This window comes from Cynocephalus volans, chromosome 11 (genome assembly GCF_027409185.1).
Source record: "Cynocephalus volans isolate mCynVol1 chromosome 11, mCynVol1.pri, whole genome shotgun sequence".
NCBI lineage: Eukaryota > Metazoa > Chordata > Mammalia > Dermoptera > Cynocephalidae > Cynocephalus > Cynocephalus volans.
In genome coordinates this window covers 106,019,565-106,046,626 of record NC_084470.1, presented here as the reverse complement: position 1 = coordinate 106,046,626, position 27,062 = coordinate 106,019,565, and the positions used below count along the sequence as shown (strand labels likewise).

The 27,062-nt window shown below is 36.9% G+C and overlaps 1 protein-coding gene across 4 annotated transcripts in view; it reads left to right on the top strand.

Annotated features, from left to right (window-relative positions):
- The window catches only part of MARK1 (microtubule affinity regulating kinase 1), a 124,963-nt gene that overhangs the window by 92,846 nt on the left and 5,055 nt on the right, over positions 1–27,062 (top strand). For 2 of the 4 annotated variants that reach the window (XM_063113731.1, XM_063113733.1), the window contains 8 exons: positions 7,593–7,692; positions 8,776–8,888; positions 11,450–11,603; positions 11,896–12,089; positions 13,324–13,424; positions 20,778–20,942; positions 21,920–22,174; positions 26,849–26,893. In XM_063113731.1, the coding sequence (XP_062969801.1) occupies positions 7,593–7,692; positions 8,776–8,888; positions 11,450–11,603; positions 11,896–12,089; positions 13,324–13,424; positions 20,778–20,942; positions 21,920–22,174; positions 26,849–26,893 (1,127 nt within the window). Of the gene's footprint in view, positions 1–7,592; positions 7,693–8,775; positions 8,889–11,449; positions 11,604–11,895; positions 12,090–13,323; positions 13,425–20,777; positions 20,943–21,919; positions 22,175–26,848; positions 26,894–27,062 lie in introns of those variants that run through there. The other 2 variants (XM_063113732.1, XM_063113734.1) reach the window with 2 other exon arrangements.

Below are 27,062 nucleotides of genomic sequence, written 5' to 3'. Positions count from 1 at the left end.
ATTTATCTTATATACCTTCCTGTTGCTTTCCAAACATGACTGTATACTTTATAATGAAGTGTTTTTCTGCTTTGCCCCTTGTGTTTATTATCTTTCATTTTTCCAGTCTTTAACCAGGATGGACTGTATTACCTTTCAAAATAATGTAAAATTTGAGCCTGAAGCAAAGCTCCTCATATTGCCTTCTCTCTGTCATCTTTGATCCTTTGAAAATAGTATTTATTTTGACTTTTAACACCTTTTTCATCTGCTGCTAAAATAATCTTTAAAATCTTATGTCTGCCCAGTACGAGTGGCAGTAAAGCAAAAAAGTCAATTAAATAATAATAATAATAACTTTTTTTTTTTTTTGACCGGTAAGGGGATCGCAACCTTGGGCACAGTGTGGTCCGTACCACGCTCAGCCAGTGAGCTCACCGGCCATCCTTATACAGGATCCAAACCCGCGGCCTCGGCTCTACCAGCGCCGCACTCTCCCGAGTGAGCCACGGGGCTGGCCCAATAATAACCTTTTTTAAAAATTGAAAGATTGTGGGCCGGCCATGTGGCTCACTCAGGAGAGTGCGACGCTGGTAGCGCTGAGGCCGCGGGTTCGGATCCTATATAGGGATGTCCGGTGCGCTCACTGGCTGAGCATGGTGCAGACAGTACCATGCTGAGGGTTGCGATCCCCTTACCGGTCAAAAAAAGAAAGATTGCTAGGTACAAATTCAGAAGTATATGATGTATACTATACAAAGGTTGAAACCATTTAAGTAAAATTATTTCCATTTGGCCATCTTTAAGTCCATAATTTTTTTAATGTGCACCTAAATATAGGATGTGTACATGGGTACTTTTTAAAAGTTCATGGAAAGATTCACAGTATCTTTTAATTCTGTTTTTTTGTGAACTTTTTGAAGTACCCTTGTATTTTCCACAGTTAATTAGTTCTTTATAATTCATCTGAATCAATTATTTTGTTAGTATTACAGTCAATATGTAGTCTGTAGCTTTTAGAGTCAGCAAGTAGTCATTTATGTTTGTTGGTAGTAATGGCTAGAGTAAACTTTCCTTGTTAAGTTTGGAATTTTGTTTGTCCTCTTATTTCTCTTTATGAGGTATCTGAAGTGAAATTTGAAGTGGCTTAGTTTATTTAACTGGTTCCCATGTCTAATGCAGTTTATTGACCTAGTTCTTTATACCCTGCCCAAGACCACCCAGACTAGGCTGGATAAATGCAGTGATTCTTTAAAAGCCAAAGGAGAAATACACCAGGAAAGAATTACTGCCACACAGTACCTGTCACTGTATCTTTCTTTTCTGGGACATTTCTCCTTTGGCTTTTAATGTAAGTTTTGTGGCTCCTGAAAAGAATTTTGTATAGGCATAAGGTTCACACAACCAAGGACAGGAGCTTCCACCATCTCTCTTTTCTTTTACACACTTATATTTTGTTGTTTTCTGTGCCTTGTTCTTGGAAAAGACCCTTAGATTTGGATTGAATAAAACCCTGCATGGTCCCTCCTGAAGCAGATCTTCTTCCTGCCCACTGATACCTTCCACTCTGAGAAGGTTATTTTTATTCTGCTTTGAAATGCTACTGTTGTTATGAGACAGAGTGCTCAGTAGGCTCTTGGTGATTCCCAATAACTAGAATGAAAAGAGAGGAAAGCAAACCTGTGTTGGTTCTCTTATTGCTGCCCAAATCGCCTTTCCTTGTCACTGTGTTTTCCACTTTTCCTGGCTCAGCCTGCCCTCAGATATAATTTTGTGTGAGGATTAGCAGAGTCAGTGCTCCTTACATGTGTCCATCCACCCATAGTTCCTTTCCCAGTGCTGTTTCTAAAATGTCATTCATCTTCCTTGTTAATAAAATGTAGCATTTCTCTGTTGCCTGTCAGATCAAGTTTAAATTCATCACCTGAAGATGCTGACTTTGTCTTCCATTCTTTCACTGCATGTATCTTTGTTCTAAGTCAGAGATCGGTGCCTCCCCACTCTTGGCTCCTCACATCCTTCTGCCATGCCTTTCTACCAGTCCACATACCACTGGTGTTTCAAGAGTCAGTGCAAATCCCATCTCCTTAGGATCCCTCCCTGAAAACTCCAGCCCATCCTGCAGGTTGTTCTTTTTGGTCTTTATCAGTACTCGCTGCTAATAGCACAATTTTGAGTAGTTAATTCAATTGAATTCAAATATTTTTAGATTTCATGAGTAAATCTTATTTCCCCAAATAAAAGACATATGAGTTAAGGGTTTGGTTCACATATTTTTTTTTTTCCTGACATGGACATATGGCCATGAAATGGGCACCAAAGAAACAGTTTGAGAAACATCAGAAAATTTGGATTGTCTGTATTTTGATTGCTTATCCGCAAACTATCAAATCTGCTATTGCTGCTATATTTCTTATTTAATTTATAGAAACCCAATTCTGCCAGGCACTTGAGTTAAAATTCCTCAGAGACCCCTTGGATTTCATCCTTCCCCTCATTCCCAAAATTAATTTTGTCATTAAGTGGTATAGATTATACCTCTTTCTTTCTTTCTTCCATTTTCTCATATCCAGGTCAGTCCTCTGTTGTCTCTCTCTCAGGCATTTTAGCGCTTCTATAAGGTCTACAAATAGGTACTGAGCACTTATGTGCTGTGTACTTCTAGGTATATGCAAGAGCAAACAAATAAGACTCTTCCAACTGTGGAGATAGATACAGATATACACAAAAGATTTACATGATGACAAACTGCATTAAATTGTTGGCAAAGAGCAGGGTGCTATGAAAGAGAGTAACAGAAGGGACCCAGATTTTATGTGGTCATTTTGAGATAAAAAGGAACTTAGGTGGAAAAACTGGGGGAAAACATTCCAGGTAATTGTCCTCGTCTCTTACTCCACTGAGAAAATAGAAACCAGTAGTCAAGAACCACTTCCTGTTCCATACGTTTATCATTACTGTCTAGACCCCACTCATCTCTCCACACTGTTCAGTCTCAGTGGAAAGATGTTTTTTACATTGTTCAAGACTTATTTATTCCTGTGCTGGATTTAGTGCTACCTCCCTTCCTTCTCAGTACCTCACCCCTTCAGTAAAGCTCTCTCTTCGTTGCCATCCATACTCCTCTCTATTGACTCCTTTACCTTGGCTTTTATACATTAAAAAACAAAAAACATTCTTCAACCCTGCAGTCCCCTTCCTGTGCTGCCTTCTTGCTTCTCCCTTTCTAGCCAAGTTCTTGGAAAGTATATACGCTTACCATCACCCATTCCTCAACTACCCGTTTGCCTCCGTGGGCTGCCTTCGGGTTCCTAATGCCTCCACTCCACTGAAACTTCCCTCGGTAACGTCACCTGTCTTTGCTGCTAACCATTCCTTTTGTAGTTATCACCCTATTTGACCATATGTCCATATTTGACAGGTCACCATTTTCTCCTTTTTGAAAAACCCTTTCCTTGCTGTATTAGTTCGTTTCTGTTGCTTATAGCAAAATACCTGGAACTGGGTAATTTGTAAGAAAACAAAATTTATTGCTTATAGTTTCGGATGCTTGGAAGTCCGAAGTCCAGGGAGCACATCTGGTGAGGGTCTTCCTTGTTGATGGCAACAGTGATGCAGGGGTCTCATATGGCAGGATGGTGGAGCGGAGAGAGAGAGAGACTCTCATGTGCTCTTTTTTTAAAGCCCTCATCACCATGCCCATAACCACCATTATTAATCCCTTCATTAGGACATTGTCCTCTGAATCTAATCAGCTCTTCAAGGCCTCACCTTTCAATGACCATAATAGGATTTCCCACCCTCTTAGCAGTCGGACCAAGCTTCCGATACATAAAACTTACGTATCGGACCAAGCTTCTGATACATAAAACTTGGGGACATGATTCAGTCCATATCACTTGCATTCCATGTCATGCTGTGCAGGTTTTCTTTTTGGGGGTTACTTTTCTTTCTAACCCTTAAATGCTGCAGTTCCTTGAGGCTTAACCCTGGGTCCTCTTCTGTTCATTCTTGCTCTAGTCATTCTCTTCCTGGACAATCCCACCACCCCCATGGCTTCTGTCATCATCTGTAAACTAATGATTCTGAAATCTCCAAACCTAGTCCAGATTCCTCTTGAGCTTCAGAATAAAGTATCAGAGTGTTTACAGAACATGCCTGATATCCCAAAGTGTCTTAAACTCAACATGTCTAAAACTGAGCTCCATCTTTTCCCATCCATTCTTTCTTCTCTTCCTGAGTTTGGTTTCTCAATAAATGGTACCTAACTCTATTTTGTTTTCTGGATCAGAAATCTGGGCATTATCTTCAGTTTCTCCTTCTACCTGCCAAGTATTAGAAATGTTTTCTTTCTTCTTGTCACTGCCTATCTTTAATTCAGGGTATCATCATCTCTTTCCTAGATCCCAGCTAAAGCCTCTTGGTTGATTTCTGTGCCTCCAGTCTTGCACCCCTCTAATTCACTCTCTACACACTGGCTGGAGAGACTTTTCAAAATCACATCCTTCAAAGATACCCCTTACATGAAAGAAACCTTCATGGTTTGGTCTCAATTTTCCAGCCTCACATTGCTCTACTTCCCATCTTATACCCTACTCTGTAGTCATACGCACCTTGCCGGTCCCCAAACATGCCCTGCTGGTTTCACCCAGGGCCTCTTTACACCTGCCGTTTCCTCTGCCTGGATTGCACACATTCTTTTGCCTCCCTTCCAGTTCTTCTGTCATGATTATCCCTTACTTAATGCTTCTTGAATCTAATTTTTCATTTTCTTAGGATTCTAATATTTATGAATCTTAGTCCTTTAGTTATTATTTTCAAACTCTTAATGTTGTAATCTTAAATTTGAAAGCATCACTAAGGACTTACTTCTGGTTCTTCAACTTGAATAATTTATTTTTCTTCTTTGCGTAATCTCATTAATCGTGATAATCAAACATCCCAAGAGGTCCCATTAAAAAGTAGTGACAATTAGATTTCTTTGTTTGTATTGATATGTGTGTGGGGTTTGTTATGGACTTTTTTTTATAGATGTTTAAGGCTTTCATCTCTAACCATCCCCTGAGCTGCCACCTCCATATGCCTTCCTTAGTCACTCAGCCTGTGCATTCAGCTGTAGAAACGAATTGTAAAGGTGTCAAGGAGTAGATAGGCTGGATTAGAGTCTGATAAGTGTGGGAGGGAGTGGTGTACTGTGTAACTATTCTTAAGAGTTCATTATGTTTTCGAGGATTTTTGTATGTTCACCTTCCAACCTAGGAGATTCTGCCAACAATGAAGTTTTGTTTCTACAGATGCTGGTGCCTTGGCTTGCCTTGGCTTCTGTCAGATTCACTGTTTGAGAGGGGAGAGGCGAAGAACAGGGAGGACCTTAATATTTTGGGAAATTGTGTGCAGGCATTTGCAGCCCTGCCTTGTTCTTTTCTTCCTCCTGATGTGTCCCCTCCCCAACACTTTCTCTGTATTGATGAAGAATTGCTAAAGACTAATGTGGTAGCATTATTGTTTTAAAATTTATGATTAATGTACTTAAATTACTATTGCTCAATGTAGTTATAAGAAATTAATTTAGTCATAACCTTTTAAGAATTACATGTCTACATAATCATATTTTTTAAATATATGAATTATCTACAAAATTTAATTTAAATATGTATCATGTTACCAACACCTTTGGAAAAATCCTTCCATCCAGCACGGTAGTATTCTTGTAGGTCCCAATTGTTAGAGATCTGCTCTGGACTTCTTGTCTTCTGGTAATTGACTTTGGATAAATACTAATAAACAAGAGGACCATACTCAGGCAGGCAAGGAGTTAGGCTGAAAACGATCTGCATATGGAAAGTTATTTTTCTTTTTCTTTTCTTCTTCTTTTTTTTTTTTTTGTGACCAGGAAGGGGATTGTAACCCTTGGCTTGATGTTGCCCGCACCACGCTCATCCAGTGAGCACACCGGCCATCCCTATATAGGATCCGAACCCGCGGCCTTGGTGCTCCCAGCGCCGCACTCTCCTGAGTGAGCCACGGGGCCAGCCCGGAAAGTTATTTTTCTAATTAGTAGAATATTGGCAAATAAAGTTGAGAGATGGAGACTATTTTATAGCACCTAAAAAAGGAAATTAATATATCAGCGCCTAGAATGAAAATCCTGTAATAATAAAAAGTGAGCAGTTTTTATAAATTAATACAAAAATATTCAAGTATGTTTCTCTTTAATCGTTAAAGTTCATATTTTCCATCATATACATAACAACAACTGTATCTTGAATTATAAGCTTTCCCTATCTCCCAGTTCCCCCTTGCCTTTAAATGAATATAGTACATTTCCCACTGGGTAACCTTTTTGGTTTTTTTTGGTGATGAAAAACAAATAACGTAAATTTACCCTCTTAACAATTTTTAACTATATATTACAGTATTGTTAGCTATAGGCATATTGCTGTACAGCAGATCTCCAGAACTATTTTGTCTTGCATGACCAAAACTCTTAATCCATTAAACTCTCCCGTATTCCTCTCCCCCCATTCCCTAGCAACCACAATTCTACTTTGTTTCTACGAGTTTGACTACTCTAGATACGTCATATAAGTGGAATCATGCAGTATTTGTCATTTTGTGATTGGCTTATTTCACTTAGCATAATGTCCTCAAGATTCATCCAAACTGCAGCATATAACAGAATTTCTTTTTTTCTTTTTTTGGTAACTGGCAGGTACAGGGACAGTGGCCACCCTAATGGGTGTGAGGCAATATATCTCATTGTGGTTTTGACCATCTTTTCACATGGTTGTTGGCCATTTGTATGTCTTCTTTGGAGAAATATCTATTTAATTCTTTTGCTTGTTTTTTAATTGGGTTATTTGTTTTTATGTTATGGAGTTGTAGGAGTTCTTTATATATTCTGGATATTAACCCTTTACCCAATATATATGGTTTGCAAATATTTTCTCCCATTCCTTAGGTTGCCCCCACTAGGTTGTCTTTTAACAGCCCAGGGCTGACTTGTTTCACAGCCTCAGCTGAAATATGACTCTGGTAATTAACATCAATCCTTGTTTTCACCCTGATTCTTATCTAATTTGCAGCTCTAGACTTCTAAATTTTAACTACCCTCTCTTCCCATATTTATTCTCAGTTATCTTTACTGACTAACCCTGATTTCCATTCCTCATGGTCTCTTCTTTCCTAATATTTTAGGAAGTGGTGATTTTAAAATACAGGCATATAGTTGGTAGAAGGCCAGAAAAAAATTATAATCTCTTCATTAATCTTAAATGTAAAAATGTGAACAGAGGTTAAAATCAGTAGGTTCTTTTGTTAAAACTTTTAAATTTGAAAATATTCCTTTAAAAGTACTATGGGAGGAAAGTTATTTTGAATCAATATATTTGGTGAGTGTGTGGGATGACAGTCACAGTTGTCATAAGATATGTGTCCTAATGTCCTAAACCTTCTGTTGGTTTGCTAATCAAACTAGAAACAGTAACCTTAGTTTGAAAACATCACATGATTTTTGTTGAGTGAACAATAAATTTCACGTTTGCTAAGATAGAGCTAAAATAAGTAGTTGAATATTCTGATTGATCAAACATAATGTAGAGTTTATTTCCTAGCAAATAATGAAAGATCGATGGATGAATGTTGGTCATGAAGAAGAGGAACTAAAGCCGTATACTGAGCCTGAACCAGATTTCAATGATACAAAAAGAATAGGTAAGTATTTAAATATTGTGAGAAGCGCTATCCTTAGTCTACCACTATGAGTCCTTTTGTCTTCCATAGTATTTTAAAATATAAATAGGAAGCAATTTTTATTTGAAAAATATTTACATTATCATCATAATGATATACACTAAACATAAATTTCAGGTTCTTTCATTTGTTCTCATATATCTTATGTTCTAATTCAGTTGTTGGTAACAATGATATAAAATTTAAAATAACATAGATAAACCTAATTCTTTCCTTTCCATGATCCCTCACAGGAGGAATTGCTGATGTAACTATTAGCACTGATCAGACTGATAAGTATCAGCAAACAAAGCACATATTTTAACCAAAAATGTAGAGGCACTGAATTAAAACGTTTAAACACTTTGGCTCTCTTTGCTTTCTGCTATTTTAGCAGGGTTCACTCTTCCTCCCTACTAATCCTGCTACCGCCCATACCCTGCCAGTGCTCTTTCTCCAACTTTTTCTCTTCATTCCTGTGTCCCTACCTAAAACCATCAAAAACTCACATCTGAGTCATCTCATCAGGACTACTTTCTGGCCTGAGGGCAGAGTGGCAGGAGAGGAGCATTTCAGGGTGTTAGTCTGGTCACAAGAACACCTACGAATTCAGACCTTCCAAAGAACAATCAACCTACTGCAGACTAGAAAGCAGAAACTGTTGAGAGATGAGAGAAACCATTCCATGAGCAGCTGAGGACGTGTTGGGAAGGGGAGCGGGGAAGCATTTCACGTGTGACACAGAACGACACAGCAGTCTCTGACTGGACAAAGGAATGTACTAGGCAATGAGACATTGAGTGGGCTCATGGATATATGACCAATGATGTCAATAATTTCTGCATGAAAAATTATGAATATACAGTGTCTGTGAACATATAATGTCTATAGGTTAATAATCCAGAAGTTTTTATAATTAAAACTATACTTTAAATTTTCAGGACTTAGCTTTTCATATCCAGCATTGGCAAACTTGCCTGTCTTTGTTGATTTGTTTACTAGAATAAACCAGTATTCAGAAAATCTTCATTTTGTGTGTGTGCTTTTTTTTTTTTTAATTTCTAGACATTATGATCACCATGGGTTTTATACGAGATGAGATAAATGATGCCTTGATAAATCAGAAATATGATGAAGTTATGGCTACTTATATTCTTCTTGGTAGAAAACCACCGGAAGTAAGTTTTTCGCCTTTTTGAAATCAAGTTATTTCTTGAGCTAAACGACAGCTAAAAGTATAAGATATAATGTTAGTAAATATATTCTATTCTTTATGGTATCAAAAATTATACAAAGACCCTAACATTCTTGTTTATTGGAATTCAAAAATCAAGATGCTAAATTATGAACTGATTTTATTTCCGAGTACCAAGAGAGATTATATTAGAGAGCAGGCCTACCACTTTGCTTAACTCCAAGAGGCACTGTGCACAGTCTAGTCACTGAGAATGGTGTCCCCCTGAATTGTGCAGTGCACAGCCTGTGCATCCAAGTGCAACAGCCCTGCCAAAGGTAATGTGGTTATTCTGGGTGAACCAAACAGTGACTGAAACTGCAGAAAGTGACAGCATTTAAAACAAAATGTATGTCTTAAATGATTTATGTAAGTGGGAATGCATGGAAAGGTTATTTGGTGATATTTTGCCTTGTATAGTGTCAGGTGGCTTAATGCATTCAATTGGAAATTCTCAAGGCCAGGAGAGATCTATAATAAGGAAGCAGATTCAGGAAATAACGTATACAAATGTTGAACCATAAAAGCAATGATTCTTTGGGAAAGCAAATATAAGCATACAGATTGCAAGTTAAGGATGGAGCCACAAGCATTGACAGTTTGTTGAAAATTAGACATCTGTGGGAAGCATTTTATAAAAAAGGCTAAAAATATTTATGATTAAATAGTAGCTATTAGTGAAGCAGTACATTCCAGCTGCCATTTATTGAATGTACCAGAAACTATGCTAAGTACTATGAATAGAAAGATGAGAAAGTCTCTGCTCTCAGGGAGCCTTAGTCTAGAGGGGAGATAGGCAGTCAGTGTGGTGTGGTGTGGGCTCTGATTGGGGGAATGTGCAGGATATTCTGGGAGCTTACAGGAGGACGAGCACCTACAACAGGCTTTGTAAGAGGTAGAATTAATACTACTTCATGACCAGTTAGGAACAAGGGATAAGAGCCCCACAGATTTGTAGTGTAGATGACTATTTGTATAAGATACATTTGCCAAGATGGGAAAGGTGGGGATTTCAGGGGGAAGATGGGTAGTTCAGTTTGAGATGGTCGAATTTGAGATTCCCATTGGATGGAGCTGTCTAGTAGACATGTGGATATAAAGATCTAAATTTGGTGAAAATGCAGTGGAATTAACAGATTTGGGAGTTGTCATCAGAGGGGCACACGTTGAACACAGTGATGTGCCAGGAACTGTTCTGCAAGTATTAATTAATTTAATCCTCTCAATGACCCTGCCGGGTAGGTGCTATCATTACAGTGGAAGAGAGGACTCTTCAGTGGAGATACTAATAGCTAGAAAAGTGGTATCAAGAGAATTTTAAGTAGGAAATGGCACAAATGGTATTTCTAATACCATTTGAATTATTTCTACTTAGATTTTAAATTTTATTCTGCATATCTTTCATTTTCTTATTAATTTAAATATAAAAGAAGCACTAATTTTACAAGTACACAACCCAGCCCATGCATGAATTGAAATGAAGTATGAATTGTATTGACTATAAACTAATAAGGCTACTTTAAGTAGTGAAAGACTGAACTTTGGAGTCAGTTTCACAGGGTTTGAATCCCTACCCGCTCCAGCACAGGCACTAACTGGGTGACTTAGGCACTGTACTTAATTTTCGGTGCCTTGGTTTCCTTATCTATAAAATTAGGATAATAATAGTACTTATCTCTTAGAGCCATTGAGAAAATTGAATGAATTAATGCTTGTAAAGTCTTTAGAGCAGTTCCTGGCACATTACTAGGTGCTCTTGGTTAGCCATTATCTGTTAGAATTATTGCCATCATTATAACTGCCATTTGTCATTAGTATCATCTGTATATAAATGTAGGTTTCCCATTTTGGTGACAACACACAACTTTTGTGTTACAAAGAGACGGGTGACTTATCAACCCCCAATTTACTGTACTTAGTTCTAAGTAGACATAATTTCCTGATCAGAGCTAATAAAACAAATTTCGTTTTGTAAATATGGAGAAAAAAATATATATGTATGTATATGTGTGTATACATACATATGTGTATATACAGTACATACGTATGTGTATATATGTGTGTGTGTGTGTGCCTGCATTATATCCTAAGTTTGAATATCAACAATGTCCCTTGCCTCTCTTAACCTCAGTTTTTCCATCTATATAAAGGGCAAGTTAGTACATCATAGATTTGTTGTAATGATTAAACAAAATAATGTGTATAAGGAGCTTAGCACAGTGCCTAGGATATAATAACCATTCAATAATTGGTAGCTATTACTTGGTATTTTGACTGAGCTAAGGGTTTGTGCAGTACAACAGAAGATGAATACTCATTGAAGCACGTTATATCCAGTTCCCTCCCTCCCTGCTTGCCAATTTTAAGTTCTATATCCAAAACTACACTTTTTTTTTGTTCTGATTACTCCTTGTATAGCTTTGAATCATTTAGAAAATTAAGAGTACATATTATTTTTATAAACATTTTTTGATTTTAAAATCCTGGTGGTCTTTCTTCTTATAGTTTGAAGGCGGTGAGTCGTTATCCAGTGGAAATTTGTGTCAGAGGTCCCGACCCAGTAGTGATTTAAACAACAGCACTCTTCAGTCCCCTGCTCACCTGAAGGTCCAGCGAAGCATCTCAGCAAATCAGAAGCAGCGGCGTTTTAGTGATCATGGTGGGGGAAAAAGTCAAATAAATGAAAAGACTGCTTCTACACAAATTTTGCCTTTTTTAAACATTATACATTCACATCTTTATGTGCTTCTGTAATCTACTTCTCACAGGTTTATATTATTGAATGATAAATACAATCCCTTTTGTAAAGACTGACCTGATTTTTCTATCAAACAATTTAATCTCAGTTCAGAGAGTAAAACATGCAAATATAGATATTTTTGATATAGTTTTTGTGTAAAGAAAATAGTCAATTTTCTTTTCAGCTAATTGTGTTATTTTTTAAATCATAGCTGGTCCATCCATTCCTCCTGCTGTGTCATATACCAAAAGGCCGCAGGCTAACAGCATGGAAGGTGAACAGAAAGAGGAGTGGGACAAAGATGTGGCTCGTAGGCTTGGTAGCACAATGGTTGGATCAAAAGGCGAGATGACTGCAAGCCCTCTTGTAGGGCCGGAGAGGAAAAAATCTTCAGCTGTTCCCAGTGTGAGTAAACATTCTGGCATATTGCAGTTTGTTGTTCATATTTGTTGTCAGAATTATTTTTAAATCTTTATCTCATTTTTTTCAGTGTTTCAGCATTTGAAGTGAATCATAATTTTTAAAACATGCAAAAGGGGCCAAGCTGCTCATAAATGCAATTTAAGAACAAAAAAAATAAGAATTCTTAAAATAATACTTAACCTCACCACAGAATGGTACAATAAACTTTCCTGCTTCATACCACTTAGGAACCTGCACTGTTAAAAGATTTTAAATCTGTACTTACACAGTTTTGTTTATATGTTTATTTTTTCCCTTTTCCAAATTGAATTCAATCAAATATACGTATCAAGTTTCTAGCTGTCATAATTAAACAATTTTTAGATTAATTGTGTATTTTAAAGAACAGTGAAAGCTGGATTAGCCAAAAATAGGGAATTTTTTTTCTGTTGGAATAAGGATTAAATAGAAAAGTATTTTATCCCTTTTGAAAATCATTCGTGGATGTTTTATTAGTAGTAACTAACTAGTGAAGGTTTTGGCGGGCACAGTGACGGGTTACAGGTCAATGGTTGTGTGTGGCAAGGAGAATCACCCATCTGCCTACCTCTTTTTGCTTATTCTTCATCTTTTCTCCAAAGTTCTTTATACTTGGCCTGCCTCCTGGCCAAAACCTGAGACTAGCAGAGAAACCCTCTGAGTGGCACTGCACATGGCTGTCATTGGGCTCAGCTGAGCGTGCCTGTGACACTGGAGCTTTAGTCTCCTCCATGTTCCCATTGGCTTGGGGTTCTCAAGCAGCTGAAGAATGGCAGCCACAGGCTTCTGGGTGAGCGTGCCATCTTCACTGCCACAGGTTGCTGTGTTCATGAAGATATTTAGTGTGGCGTTGAGTCTCGCTCCTCATTATTTAGAGCTGCCACCAGTTCTGCCCTCTCCCCACCACCAGCTTACAAAGGAGGACGTGATTAAAGATCCAGCTCCCAGATGGCTGCTGGCTGCTGCTAGAGGAGAGTGGATTGAAACTGTAATGAGCTTGTATTTTATGCTTTGCCTTTTACTCCTAAAATCTAAATGAGAGAGAGAGAAGCAGGAGATAGATATTGTTAATATAATTGTCTGATCAGTTGAAATTCCATTATGTGTTTTTTCAAAGTCATAAGCAGCTTAAATACATTTCTTTGATTTTCCACAAATATAGTCAGAATTTTAAAATTGCTTTTTTTCCTTCTCCAAGAACAATGTGTATCCTGGAGGTAGTATGGCAAGAAGGAATACATATGTCTGTGAAAGGACCACAGATCGATACATGGCATTGCAGAATGGAAAAGATAGCAGGTAAATGTCCTAGTGCCAAGTAATAATACCTTTGCTGGTCTGTGTTAGTGCTCTTGCTGAAATGCCTATAGCTGAATGGGTCAAGAGGAAAGGAAATACAATAATTTTTACTGAGGCATCTTCCCTTCTGGACCAGGAGGGAAGGTTAGAAAATATATAGGGAAAGCAGGAGTAATTCTCTTATGTGCCTGCTGCTTCCTTCTTCCCTCCTTCTCTTTCCTCCTCCCATCAAGTTATTATTGTATCAATATAATGAAGGTTTTATTTTTATTCCTCTAAAGAAATGTGGCCATCTGAACTCATCATTCAGAACCATACAATTCTTCAAGTATTTTCTTTTAAATAATAATTATAAACCATATTTTTATTTAAAAATTAACTTCTTTTCATTATGACTTAGAAGGACTACCCATCAATATAGTACAGAGGACTTGAAGCCTAGGAAGGGCAGGGGAAGGAGGGATAGCGAGATGTTGATTAACGGATGCAAAATTATAGCTTGATAGGAATAACATGCAGTGTTCTGTAGCACTGTAGGGTGACTATTGTTAACAACAATTTATTGTATACTTTCAATTATACAAAAGAGAGGATTTTTAATGTACCAACACAAAGAAATGATAAATATTTGATGTAATGCGGAAAAAAAAAGATCAGAGATTGTCAGGGTTTCAGGGAAGGGAGGGATAAATAGGTGGAGCACACAGGATTGTTAGGGCAGTGAAACTCTAATGGTAAATACATATCATTATGCCTTTGGCAAAAGCCACAGAACTGTACACCACAAAGAGGGAACCCTAATGTAAACATTAGTTAATATATATCAGTATTGGTTCACGAGTGTAACTAATGTTCCACACTAATACAAGATGTTAACAATAGGAGAAAGTGTATGTTTGTAGGAGGGTATGTGAACTGTCCATACTTTCTGCCCAATTTTTTTGTAAACTTAAAACTGCTACAAAAGTAAAGTCTATTACTTACCCAAAGAAAAAGATTTAGTGGAAAAAAAAAATCACCTCAAAAAAAAGGACATAGCGGCAGGAGCACACCCAGGGTCCAAGGCAGGACCTGAGGGCAGCCCCCACCACCTGGCAAAAGGCAGGAGCCTGCACAGAGTTCTAGGCAGGAGGTGTGGGCCACACCCACTGCCTGAAAGAAGGCAAGAGCATACCCAGGGCCTTAGCCAGAAGCCACAGGCACCACCTCCCACGCAGCAGAAGCCAGTGGCATGCTAAAAACATCACTTTTGCAAGGGTGGTCCACCATAGCCATTGCCACGGTTACTACCACTGCAAGGGCAGCTTGCTGCTACAGTAGCAGCCACAGCCACTGTGCAGGTGACCTGCTGCTTATTTGACTGTATTGATACAAGGAGGGTCACCAGTGGAGATCAGAAAAAGAGGAGGGAGTCTCTCTCAAGCCCACTCCAGAATAATAGAAGAAGAAACTGTGCTACCAGATACCCTGACATCAATGTAGAGATACTAGAAATACAGAAAACCAAGAAAGTATGACACCACAAAAGAAACACAATAATTCTCAAGTACCAGACGTCATAGAACAGGAAACCCTTGAAAGGACTGAAAAGGAATTCTGAGCAATGATCTTAAGGAAACTTAATGAGGTACAAGAAGACTCAGTTAGGCAACATAATTAAACAAGAAAAAATATTCATGATATGAAGGAAAAAATTTACAGAGATTAATACCTTAAAAAGAAGTAGCAGAACTCCTGGAACTGAAGGATTCATTCAACAAAATATACATCACAACCAAGAGCTTAAGCAGCAGGTTAGAAGAAGCAGAAAAAAGAATTTCTAGTATCAAAGACAGTCTTTTCAAAATAACCCAGGCAAACCAAAAAAAAAAAAAAGGAAAAAAGAATTTAAAAAAACAAAGACAACCTAAGAGAGCTAACAAACTTAAGTGCTTTTCCAAATCATGGTGTTCCTGAAAGGGAGGAGAAAGGAAAAGGCATTTAACACATATTCAATGAAATAAAAATAGAAAATTTCCCAGGTATAGGGAGAGACATGGACCTTGATATCCAGAGGGCTCAAAGATCTCCAAACAGATTCAATCCAAAAAGATCCTCTTTAATTCACATTATAGTCAAACTGGCAAAGCTCAGAGACAAAGAGAATCCTAAAATCAGCAAGACAAAAGTGTCAAGTCACCTATCAGACTAACATCAGACTTTTCAACAGAAACTCTACAAGCAAGAAGAAAATGGGAAGATATATTCAAAATACTAAAAGAAAAAAAAAAAAGAAAAAGAAAACTAACAGTGAAGAATACTATATGTAGCAAGGCACTATACTTTAGATATGAGGGAGAAACTGTGTATATCCCAGGCAAATAAAAACTGTAGGAGTTCACCACCACACAACCAGCCCCGCAAGAAATCTTCAAGGGAGTCCAGCATCTGGAATCCAAAAAATGATAATCGCTACCACAAATACACGAGAAAGAACAAAACCAACTGGTAGAACAAAAATGTAAATGAGAAAGAAAGAAACTAAATCTTACCACCTTAAAAAAACCAACAAACATCAAAGACAACAATAAAAGGGAAATAAAGGAACAAAAGATATTTAAAACATACTAATGAAAAGTGACGGAATGCCAAGAATAAGACAATACCTTTCAATAACAACCCTAAATGTAAATGGATTAAACTTCCTACTCAAAAGACACAGACTGGCCTATTGGATTGAAAAACTAGACTCAACTGTATGTTGTCTACAAGAGATTCACCTCACCTGCAAAGACACACATAGACTACTTGTGAAGAGATGGAAAAAGAGATACCATGCAAGTGGAAACCAAAAATGAGTAGGAGTACCTACTCTTACAACAGATAAAATAGACTTAAACCAAAAACCATAAAAAGAGACAAGGCCACTATATAATGATAAAGGGATCTATCAAGTAAGAAGACATCACAATTACATATGCACACAACACTGGAGCATCCAGATATATAACACAAACACTGTTAGACCCAAAGAAAGAGATAGACCCCAATACAAAAATAATAGGGGGCCTGAACACCCCTCTCTCAGCACTGGACAGATCATCTAGGCAACAAATCAACAGAGAAACACAGGATTTAAACCACACTTCAGACCAGTTGGACCTGACAGATATCTACAGAACATTTTTTCCAACAACCACAGAACATACATTCTTTTCATCAGCATGTGGAACATTCTCCCTGATAGACCACATGTTAGGTCACAAATCAAGTGTCAACAAATTTTTAAAAATTAAAATCATTTAATATCTTTTCAGACCATAACAGATTAAAACTAGAAATCAATAACAAGGGAAACTCTGGAAACTATACAAATACATGGAAATTATACAACAAGCTCCTGAATGACCTATGGGTCCCAGAAAAAATTAAACAGGAAATCAAAAAGTTTCCTGAAACTAATGAAAATAAAGACACATCATATCAAAACCTGTTGGATACTGCAGAAGCAGTACTAAGAGGGAAATTTATTGCAATAAATGCTTACATCAAAAGAATAGAAAGATTTCTAATAAACAACCAATCTGCAAATTAGTAGACAAAAATGATTAAGATCAGAGTACAACTAAATGAAATACAGACTCAAAAAATGATATAAAAGATCAAGGAAACAAAAACTTGGTTTTTCAAGAATATAAACAAAATAGACAAACCATTAGCTAGACTAAAAAAAGAAGGAAGACCCAAATAACAAAAATCAGAAATGAAAAGTAGACATTACAACCAGTACCACAGAAATACAAAGACTCATTAGAGACTATTACAAAAAACTATACACCAACAAATTTGAAAACCTAGAGGAAATGGATAAATTTCTGGACACATACAAACTACCAAGACTGAGCTAAGAATAGGAAAACCTGAACAGACCAAAAATGAATAACGAGATTGAAGCCATAATTAGCAGTCTCCCAACAAAGAAAAGCCCAGGACCAGATGGCTTCACTGCTGAATTCTACCAGCCTTTAAGGAGGAATTAATACAGATTCTCTTCAAACTATTTCAAAAACTTGAAAAAGAGGCCATTCTCCCAAACTAATTCTATGAGGCCAGCAATAGCCTCAAACACAAACCAGACAAAGATAGAACAAAGAGAAAACTATAAGCCAATATCTCCAATGAACATAGATGCAGAAATCCTCAACAAAATGTTAGCAAACAGAATACGGCAACACATCAAAAAAAAAAAAATTATACACCATGATGAAGTGGGATTTATTGCGGAGGTGCAAGGATGATTCAACATATGCAAGTCAGTAAATGTGATACACCACATCAACAAAATGAAGGACAAAAAACGTATCCATATCTGACTAGATGCAGAAAAAGCATTTGACAAAATTCAACATCGCTTCATGTAAAGACTCTCAGCAAATTAGGTATAGAAGGAAAGTATCTCAACATAATAAAAACTGTATATAACAAACTCACTGCCAATATCATCCTGAAAGGGGAAAAGCTGAAAGCTTTTCCAGGGAACAAGACAAGAATGCCCACTCTCACCACTCCTATTTAACATAGTATTGGAAGTGCTAGCCAGAGTAATCAGGCAAGAGAAAGAAATAAAGGGTATCCAGATTGGAAAAGATGAAGTCAAAATGCCACTATTTGCAGATGACAATGTAGAAAAACCTAAAGATTCTACCCGTAAACTCTTACAGCTGGTAAATGATTTCAGTAAATTTGCAGGATACAAAATCAACACACAAAAGTCAGTATATTTTTATACTCCAAAAACGAACTAACAGGAAGTCAAGTAAACTAGCCATTTACCATAGTCACCAAAAAAATAAAATACCTAGGAATCAGTTTAAACAAGGAGGTGAAAGGTCTCTACAGTGAGAACTACAAATCACTCCTGAAAGAAATTAAAGAGGACACAAAAAGATAGAAAGACATTCCATGCTCTTGGATTGGAAGAATTTAACATTGTGAAAAATGTCCATATTACCCAAAGTGATCTACAGATTTAGTGCCATACCCATCAAAATACCAATGACATTCTTCACAGAAATAGGAAAAAAAAAAAAAATCCTAACACTCATATGGAACAACAAAAGACCCTGAATAGCCAAAGCAATCCTGAGTAAGGCAAACAAAGCCAGAGGCATAATACTACCTAACTTCAAATTATTCTACAAAGCTATAGTAGTCAAAACAGCATGGTACTGGCATAAAAACAAATTCACCAATGGAAGAGAATAGAGAATCCAGAAATCAACCCACATACTTACAGCCAACTGATATTTGACAAAGGCAGCAAGAACATACATTGGGGAGAGGACTGCCTCTTCAATAAGTGGTGCTGGGAAAACTGGACATCCATATGTAGAAGAATGAAGCTAGACCTATACCTCTCACCATATACCAAAATCAACTCAAAATGGCTTAAAGACATATATAAGACCTGAAACTATAAAAATACTGAAAGAAAACATAGGGGAAACACTTCAGGAAGTAAGCCTGTTCAAAGACTTTATGAATAAGACCCCAAAAGCACAGGCAACAAAAGAAAAATAAACCCATGGGATTATATCAGACTGAAAAGCTTCTATACTGTGAAAGAAACAAATAACAGACTGAACAGACAGCCTACAGAATGGGAGAACATATTTGCAAGCTATACATCCAAAAATCAATTAATATCCAAAATATACAAGGAACACAAACAACTTGGCAGTAAAAAAAAACAAGTAACGTGATTGAAAAATGGGAAAAGGAGCTGAATATACATATTTCTCAAAGGAAGATACACACATGGCCAACAGACATATGAAAGAGTGCTCACCATCACTCAGCATCAGGGAAATGTGAATCAAAACCACATTGAGATATCATCTCACCCCCATTAGACTGGCCAGTGTCAAAAAGACAGAGAATAACACATGCTGGTGGGGATGCAGAGAAAGCGGAACACTCCTACACTGTTGTTGGGACTGTAAATTGTCACAGCCATTATGGAAAACAATATGAAGTTTCCTCAAACAGTTACAGAGATAACTGCCATATGATCCAGCAATCTCACTACTGGGTGTTTACCCAAAGGAATGGAAATCATCGTGTTGAAAGGATACCTGCACTCTCATGTTTTTTGCAGCTCTATTTACAATAGCTAAGAGTTGGAACCAACATAAATGTCCATCAATGGATGACTGCATAAGGGAAATATGGTAAATATACACAACGGAATACTACTCTGCCATAAATAGGAATGAAATTCTGCCATTCACAGCAACATGGATGAACTTAGAGAAAATTATGTTAAGTGAAATAAGTCAGGCACAGAAAGAGAAATACCACATGTCCTCACTCATAAGTAGGAGCTGAAAAATAAATTAACAAATAAATAAAAAATGAAAGAAAGATAGCACAGTCACAATATTTTGTTGAACTTTCAAAAGGAAAGAACGGAACTGAGGCCACCAGAGGTGGGAAGGGATGGGGGAGGAGGGGTTAGTGAGAAATTGGTAAAGGGCCACAAAAAATATTTACATTGTATAATGATAGATATAGTGATTATCCTGATTTGAGGATCACGTATTGCATGCAGATATTGATATTCAACACTGAACCACACAGGTATGTTTCAATTAAAAATTAGTTCCACCTCTAGTCATTTCAGTAATGTTCCGTAAAGCAGACAAAGCCTTCTCACATTTATTTTTTCTCAATTAATAGGCATGTAAAGTAAGCATGATATAGCATACAAGGGTAAATGTATCTTCCTTGGACATATGATCTTTTAGGCTAGAAAAATAGATGGAAATTGATTTCTGACTTATTAATTTGTTTACACTAACTTGTAATCCACAGCTCATTTAATCTACAACAGTTAACCTATTGGTTCATGATATGAGCTAAATGTTCTGATGATGTTTCCAGAGATGGTATTTTTTTTATATAATTATGAATAATTATCATAGGAATAATGGACAGTGAACCACAGCAGCACATCACACGAAATTGTAATTTTTGGAAAGTGAAAAATATCTCCATTCATAAATATTTTATCTGAAAGTATCATACATCCACAAAAATAATTTCATACCTTCTCAGATTCACATACCTAGAGCAAATGTGTTTGAGATCTTTTCCATGTAATTTAGTGATAAATTACACTGTATACTTTTTACAAGAATGCTGTTTCATTGGTCACTGATAATGCCACTTATGTTAGTTTCTTTCAAGTGGTGCATTCATGAAAGGTGTTGGTCAATTTAGATTTTTAAAAATCTAGTTCTTAAATTTTAGTGAACTGCGGTTTCTCTTCTTTTTTACATTTCCATGGTCTTCTCAACTGTTATATGTCGAAAGCCTTACGGAGATGTCTGCAAGTAGCATATCTTCTGCAGGCCCTGCTGTTGCCTCTGCTGTCCCCTCAGCACGACCCCGCCACCAGAAGTCCATGTCTGCTTCTGGTCATCCCATTAAAGTTACACTGCCAACCATTAAAGACGGCTCTGAAGCTTACCGGCCTGGGTAACGTGCTGGTTGATTTCATTGTTTGTTGTTAAGAGTTTTAAAAATTATTGTACCATATGAAAATACATGATAGTCACCATCACATTAAGAGCATTCTGCAAAGTTCAGTGTTTGTGGTGGAGAAAAAGTTGAATGGTAACATAAACTTTACTATGTACTTTAGCTGTTATTGAAAATGTTGCTTATAATTTAAATCATTTTCTAGAGAAGTTTTAAGAATTTGATTTTAAATGCATCCATAAAATAAAATATTGCTGCCTAATTTATCATTTAGGTAACTTGAGTTTTTTATGATTTGAACACACACAAAAAAAACCCCACTAGACTGGGAGTGGAGACCAATGGGTAATTGTCCTGGCTCCTGCCAGTTACTCATTTTTAATAAAACTGAGTTTTAGTTTTCCTATCAGTGAAACAGATGAACTCAAAAGAGCCTGTTTCAGTATAAAATTATATGGGTATTTCTATTATTTGTCCATTTTAGGATTTCTTGAACTCATAACATCTGAACTTTTTAACCCATTGATAAGTTTTTAGTCATATTGGTAGTGCTATGTGGCATTGTGTTATCACTGAGCCCTAAATTAGAAATAAATGATTTTATTCAAAGGCTTTTTGAGAAACAATAAATTTGTGTTCCACATTGCTAAGTGATTTAAGACAACAACAAAAAAATATATGCAGCACCCCTGGTTTGTCTTTACTAATAGAGAAAAATATTTGTCTTGTGTCCTTGTTTCAGAAATTTCTTAATCTTTAGTGGCCACATTTTTATAAAAGGCATTTAGTTTTAAACTGAAATTTCATCCTTCTGTGATGATGTAAATACAACTCACACATGTGTCACACCTCTAATGTTAACAAGTGATGTAGGCCTGGAAGAGGTAGTACTCACAGCCATTCTTTCAAGTTTTCAGCATGAGTGAAAGCTTTCCCTGTCATTATTCTGAATAATATATCTTAATTTGTCCCAGCAGTACAACCCAGAGAGTGCCTGCTGCTTCCCCATCTGCTCACAGTATTAGTGCAGCCACTCCAGACCGGACCCGTTTTCCCCGAGGGAGCTCAAGCCGAAGCACTTTCCATGGTGAACAGCTCCGGGAGCGACGCAGCGCTGCCTATAATGGGCCACCTGCTTCACCGTCCCATGAAACGGGTGCATTTGCACATGCCAGAAGGGGGACGTCAACTGGTATAATAAGCAAAATCACATCCAAATTTGTTCGCAGGTCAGTACCAATGTACTATCATGTTTTGCTTCTTCTAGGAGTTATAAAGGACACTTGGTATTTTTTGTTAATCTTTTTAGTGATTTTCCAAAATGGTTTTATGACATTTTATTAAAGCTGCTCTTTTACAGATGTTGGAAGAAAATATCCAGGAAGACATAAAGTCTTTTTCTTTAAGAGAGAGAAAGAAAAAAATGGACTAAATGAGAATTTTAAAATTCTATAAAATAGAGTGAGTGGAAAGAGCAAAAACGGCATCAAAAATATGTGTTTTAACAAAAAGATTATCTCATGTTTAAAACCTTGATTTGAAAAATAAATTAAATTCAGCTTACATGAATCCTTCAAATAATATTTTTTATCCTAGAAATACTTTTAGATTGCTCACTAATAATATATAGTTTACCTTTTTTCTTCTTTTGAGTCACATAGCTTACATTTATGATGTAATTTGACATCATAAAATCTTAATATCAAAACACAGTAAACACACATGTATAGTAAACTTCTAATCTAATAAAACAGTACAATTATACTCTTTCTTAAAGGTAAGCATATATATACAATGCACATTATACAAGTTGCTGAACACAGTGCAGGTTTATGTAAATTTTTATGTAAATATGACCTATTACCATGTCCCTCTGAAATGCCTGCTAGGTGCAGAGCAGGATGTAGAGATGAAAAATATAGCATCTGTGCCCTCCAGATTCTTACGGTCTTGGAAGAAGCCGGCATGTACACAACTAGCCGTGATATAGAGCGAAATGTTTGCTAAAAGAGAAGTGCGGCCACATGCTGAAGGAGAACAGAGGAAGGCACAGTTGTTTCTGTCTAGGGAGAAAGTGAAGGCTACATACCATATAGTCATTTCAACTGAGCCTTAAATGATGGGTAAGAAATTATTATACTTGCTTTAAAAATTGTTAATTAAATACTTAATTTTCCACATTCCTAGGATTTCAAAGAGTAGATGTAGAGAAGAGAAGCAGCAGCTTTAAGTCTCTTGCCTTGTCATAGAGCTATTTACGGACTTGGCTCATAGATCAGTTTGCCCAGTATCACACAGCTAAGTTTAAAACTAAATCTCAAATGCAATATCAGTTTCTAACCATATCAATGATTTTGTACCATTTGGGCAATTACCATGCAACATAATACCTTGATAGAGAAAGACCTAAAAGCTCACCAGCAGAATCAGCATGAAAGTTAGATGATAGTGTTAGCTGACCATCTGTATGATGTCGGATTATCAGTAGTTTCTGCTTTTGGAATTTGGCTATTCAGGACCATTTTATAAAGCTAGTACTTTCTCATGGTTGAGCCAGGATTAATTTTAAAGTAAAGTAAAATAGGTTTTGAATTTAATGCTTGATTACTAATTGTGCATTAAGCATTGTGCAAAATATTTCTCTAAACCTTGCAATAAAAATTTAAATTGTAAGGGCCGGCCTGTGGTTCACTTGGGAGAGTGTGGTACTGATAACACCTAGGCCATGGGTTTGGATCCCTATATAGGGATGGCCGGTTGGCTCACTTGGGAGAGCATGGTGCTGACAACACCAGGTCAAGGGTTAAGATCCCTTTTTCATTTAAAAAAAAAAAAAATTAATTTGTAGAGGAAACGTAGTAAATAAAGAGTACTCTGGACAAGAAGTCAGGAGACAGAATGTCAAAACAAGAAAGTGCCTTCGAGATGGTCTGTTGGGAGGTTCAGATAAAGGATTGCTGTAGTCCTTAAAAAATATTCGAAGACCTGCTTACTATATGCTAGGCACTTTACTAGATGCTGTTGATACAGCATTGAATGAGGCTGATATGGCCCCTGCCTTCTCTGAGCAACTTACTATCTTGCAGCATTCCACACAATTGAAACGTTTTCCTCACTTGGCTCTGGTTTTCTCCTACCTCACAAACTGGCGATCCCTTCTCAGGTTCCCTTGCTGGTTCTTTTCAGGTTCCCTTGCCTTTCCCCCTGACCTCTAAATATCAGAATGCCCAGGGCTCAGTCTTTGCACACATTTTGTTCTCTGTTTTTTATCACTCTCTTGGTGATCTCATTCAGACTCATGACATTAGAATCCACCTGACATTAATAACTCCCAAATGTCTACCTTTAGCCCAGATCCGTCCCCTGAACTCTGCAGACTCATATATCCAGTATCTACTCAGCCTCTCCACTTGGGTGTGTAATAGATTCTCAAACAGAATGTGTCCAAAATTCAACTTCCGATTCTCCTCCCAAAACCCATATCTCCCTCATTCTTCACCATTTTAGGAAATGGCAGCACCACCCTTCAGTTGCTCAGGCCATAAGCTTAGGATTTACCCTTGATGGCTCTTTTTCTCATACCACACATCAGATCCATTAGCAAGTTGTGTTGGTTCTACCTTCACATTGTTTCCAAAATGTGAATGCTTGTGTCACTCCCACCACTGCCTTCATGATCTAAACCACTGTCAATCCTTCACCTCCTAACAGGTCTCCTAGCTTCTGTGCTTGTCCTCCTGTTTTTTGGCAGTGTAAGTCTGATCATTTCACTCCGTGATTTAAAGCCTTCAATTAGCTTTCCTCTTGCTTAGACTACAATGCAAAGCCCTCACAGTGGCCTGGCTGTTCATTTCTGCCCTGACCTCTTCTTCTCCCACTCGTACCCTTGCTGGTTCCACACCAGCCACACAGGCACCTAGCTGTCCTCAAGTATACCAGGCACACCTGCTTCAGGATTTTGTAATTGCTTTTATTTCTGCCCAGAGCCCTTTGCCCAGATACCTTCATGGCTTGCTTTTCTAACCATAGCTCACCCTTATATAGGGAATAGCCCAATTTGTTCAGTCTAGTATATTTTGCTGTATATAAGGTATTTGTTTTTTAAGTTTTAAGTGTTAGAGAGCCATGCTCTGTGGCATATGCTGTTACAGCTAGCTGTGCCTTCTGTATCCCCATCTGCCTCCCACTGTGGCTACTTGAAGCAGACTTACTGGGCTATTTGAAATAATTGCCAAGTAGCAGAAAGTCTAGTCAGTGTTCCTACTGGCATCCAGGTAGGCAGAAACAGGATATGGGTAACTGCTGTTTCAGCTAATTAACAGCAGAGGAAGTAAGGGTCCAAGAGACATTTCACTCGTACTGTTTAAGTTTGACAGCAGTGGAATAGGTGTCTGCTGACAGTGAGTTATAAGGCAAAATATAAACAGGACAGAAAAGAGAGACTTATGTTCTAGTGAGACTTATGTCCCTTCCTATTAAAGGAATTTTATCTTAGCAGCAGGAGTCAACAGCATTACTATCTTTCTTGCCAAGTCGGTACACTGCCCTTCTGTATGTATCAGTACATCTACATGTAACTGAAAATGTACATTTCACTTTCAGCCTGTTCAAAATGTTTTATTTATTTCACTGTGCTATAATAAAAATAGATTTGTATAGATGACATTGAATTTTTATTATGGTTCCCAATGAAAATGCCATTTATTTAAAAATATAAATTTAAGAAACTCCATTTGAATGTGAAAATACATTTTATTATCCTTTTTAATTCAGACAGAAAAATGGTTTTTACACAATATGTTTTTTAAGAAAGGGCTATAGTTAAAGAACTGAGAGGCAGGAGGTGCTCATTTTTAATAACCATCTAGAGTTTTAGAGGTTGGTGTGTGGATGTTTTTGGTTAATTTGGGAGAATGAGAGAGTGGCACTGATTTTATTGCTGTTGCTTTCATTTTACCTATATAATATAGATGCTTCTGGAACATTTTACATAAATAATATAAATGGTTAAGACATTAAGACAACATTAACTTAAGTGTTCAAGTTAGTGATTTTTCCCAGCTATTTAATAATGTTTTGCTGTCACAAGCCATCTCTTAATATATTTAAACTGGTTTATAACTTGATATTCCTATGTAGATATTTAATTACCTTTGAAAATGACAAAGTAGTTAAAATTTTGGTAGACTTCAAAAATATTAATTACATTTAACACAAGGACAATTAGTAGTGTTTTCCTGGTTTTATTTCACAGGTGGATATCCAGGTAAGATCAGTGTTTTTGTTTAAGATTGAATCCATGTTTTTAGAATTAGCTGCTTGGATAGGCTATTGATTTTCTTTGATATTTTACCATGTGCATGAATTGTTAGCATTAATTGTGAAATAGTGCTACTTAAAAAATGCTTACTTAAAAATTGGTGTTTATTTCTAGAAATACATATGTGTTGAGCTTTATTTCTAAATACAAGTTTAATTTACATATTTTCTGAATTGAGCGACTACTAGAATTATATATAATAACAAATCAACAAAGTTGAATCTTGCTGTTGATAATTATTAAATAGTTTTTTAACTTTAGATTAAACTAAACTAAACCAAAAGATAAATTATGACTTTCAAATTGTGGCTGGGAATTGGAAGATGATGTAAAAAAAAAAAAAAAATCCTAAACTTTCAGCTAGTATCTCCTCTGGCCAATACCCAGTAGGCGCTCGATAACTGATAGTTACATGTGGTTATGATGGAAAACATGAGAGACAGTTTAGACTGACTAACAATAGGAAACCGTCGTGGTGGAAGTGTGCTCAACAAGTTAATTTTAAGATCATTTTAGATGTAGGTTTTCTTGATATATTTTCATTTTTATCATTATTAAATCTCAACCTTCACTTTGTTTTGAGGGATCCAAGTGAAGGCGAAGCCAGTGGTAGAACCGACACCTCCAGGTGAGGAGCCACTATCGATACTTTGCTGCCAGGTCCCTGTGTGTGAAAATATGCTTTTGGGATGCTTACAGCACTTAATAGTCATGACTGGAACTAATAATTAGATAGTATGTGTATTTAAAATTTTTATATTGGATGGGTTTTCCTAATGTTGCCTAGCATTTAATTA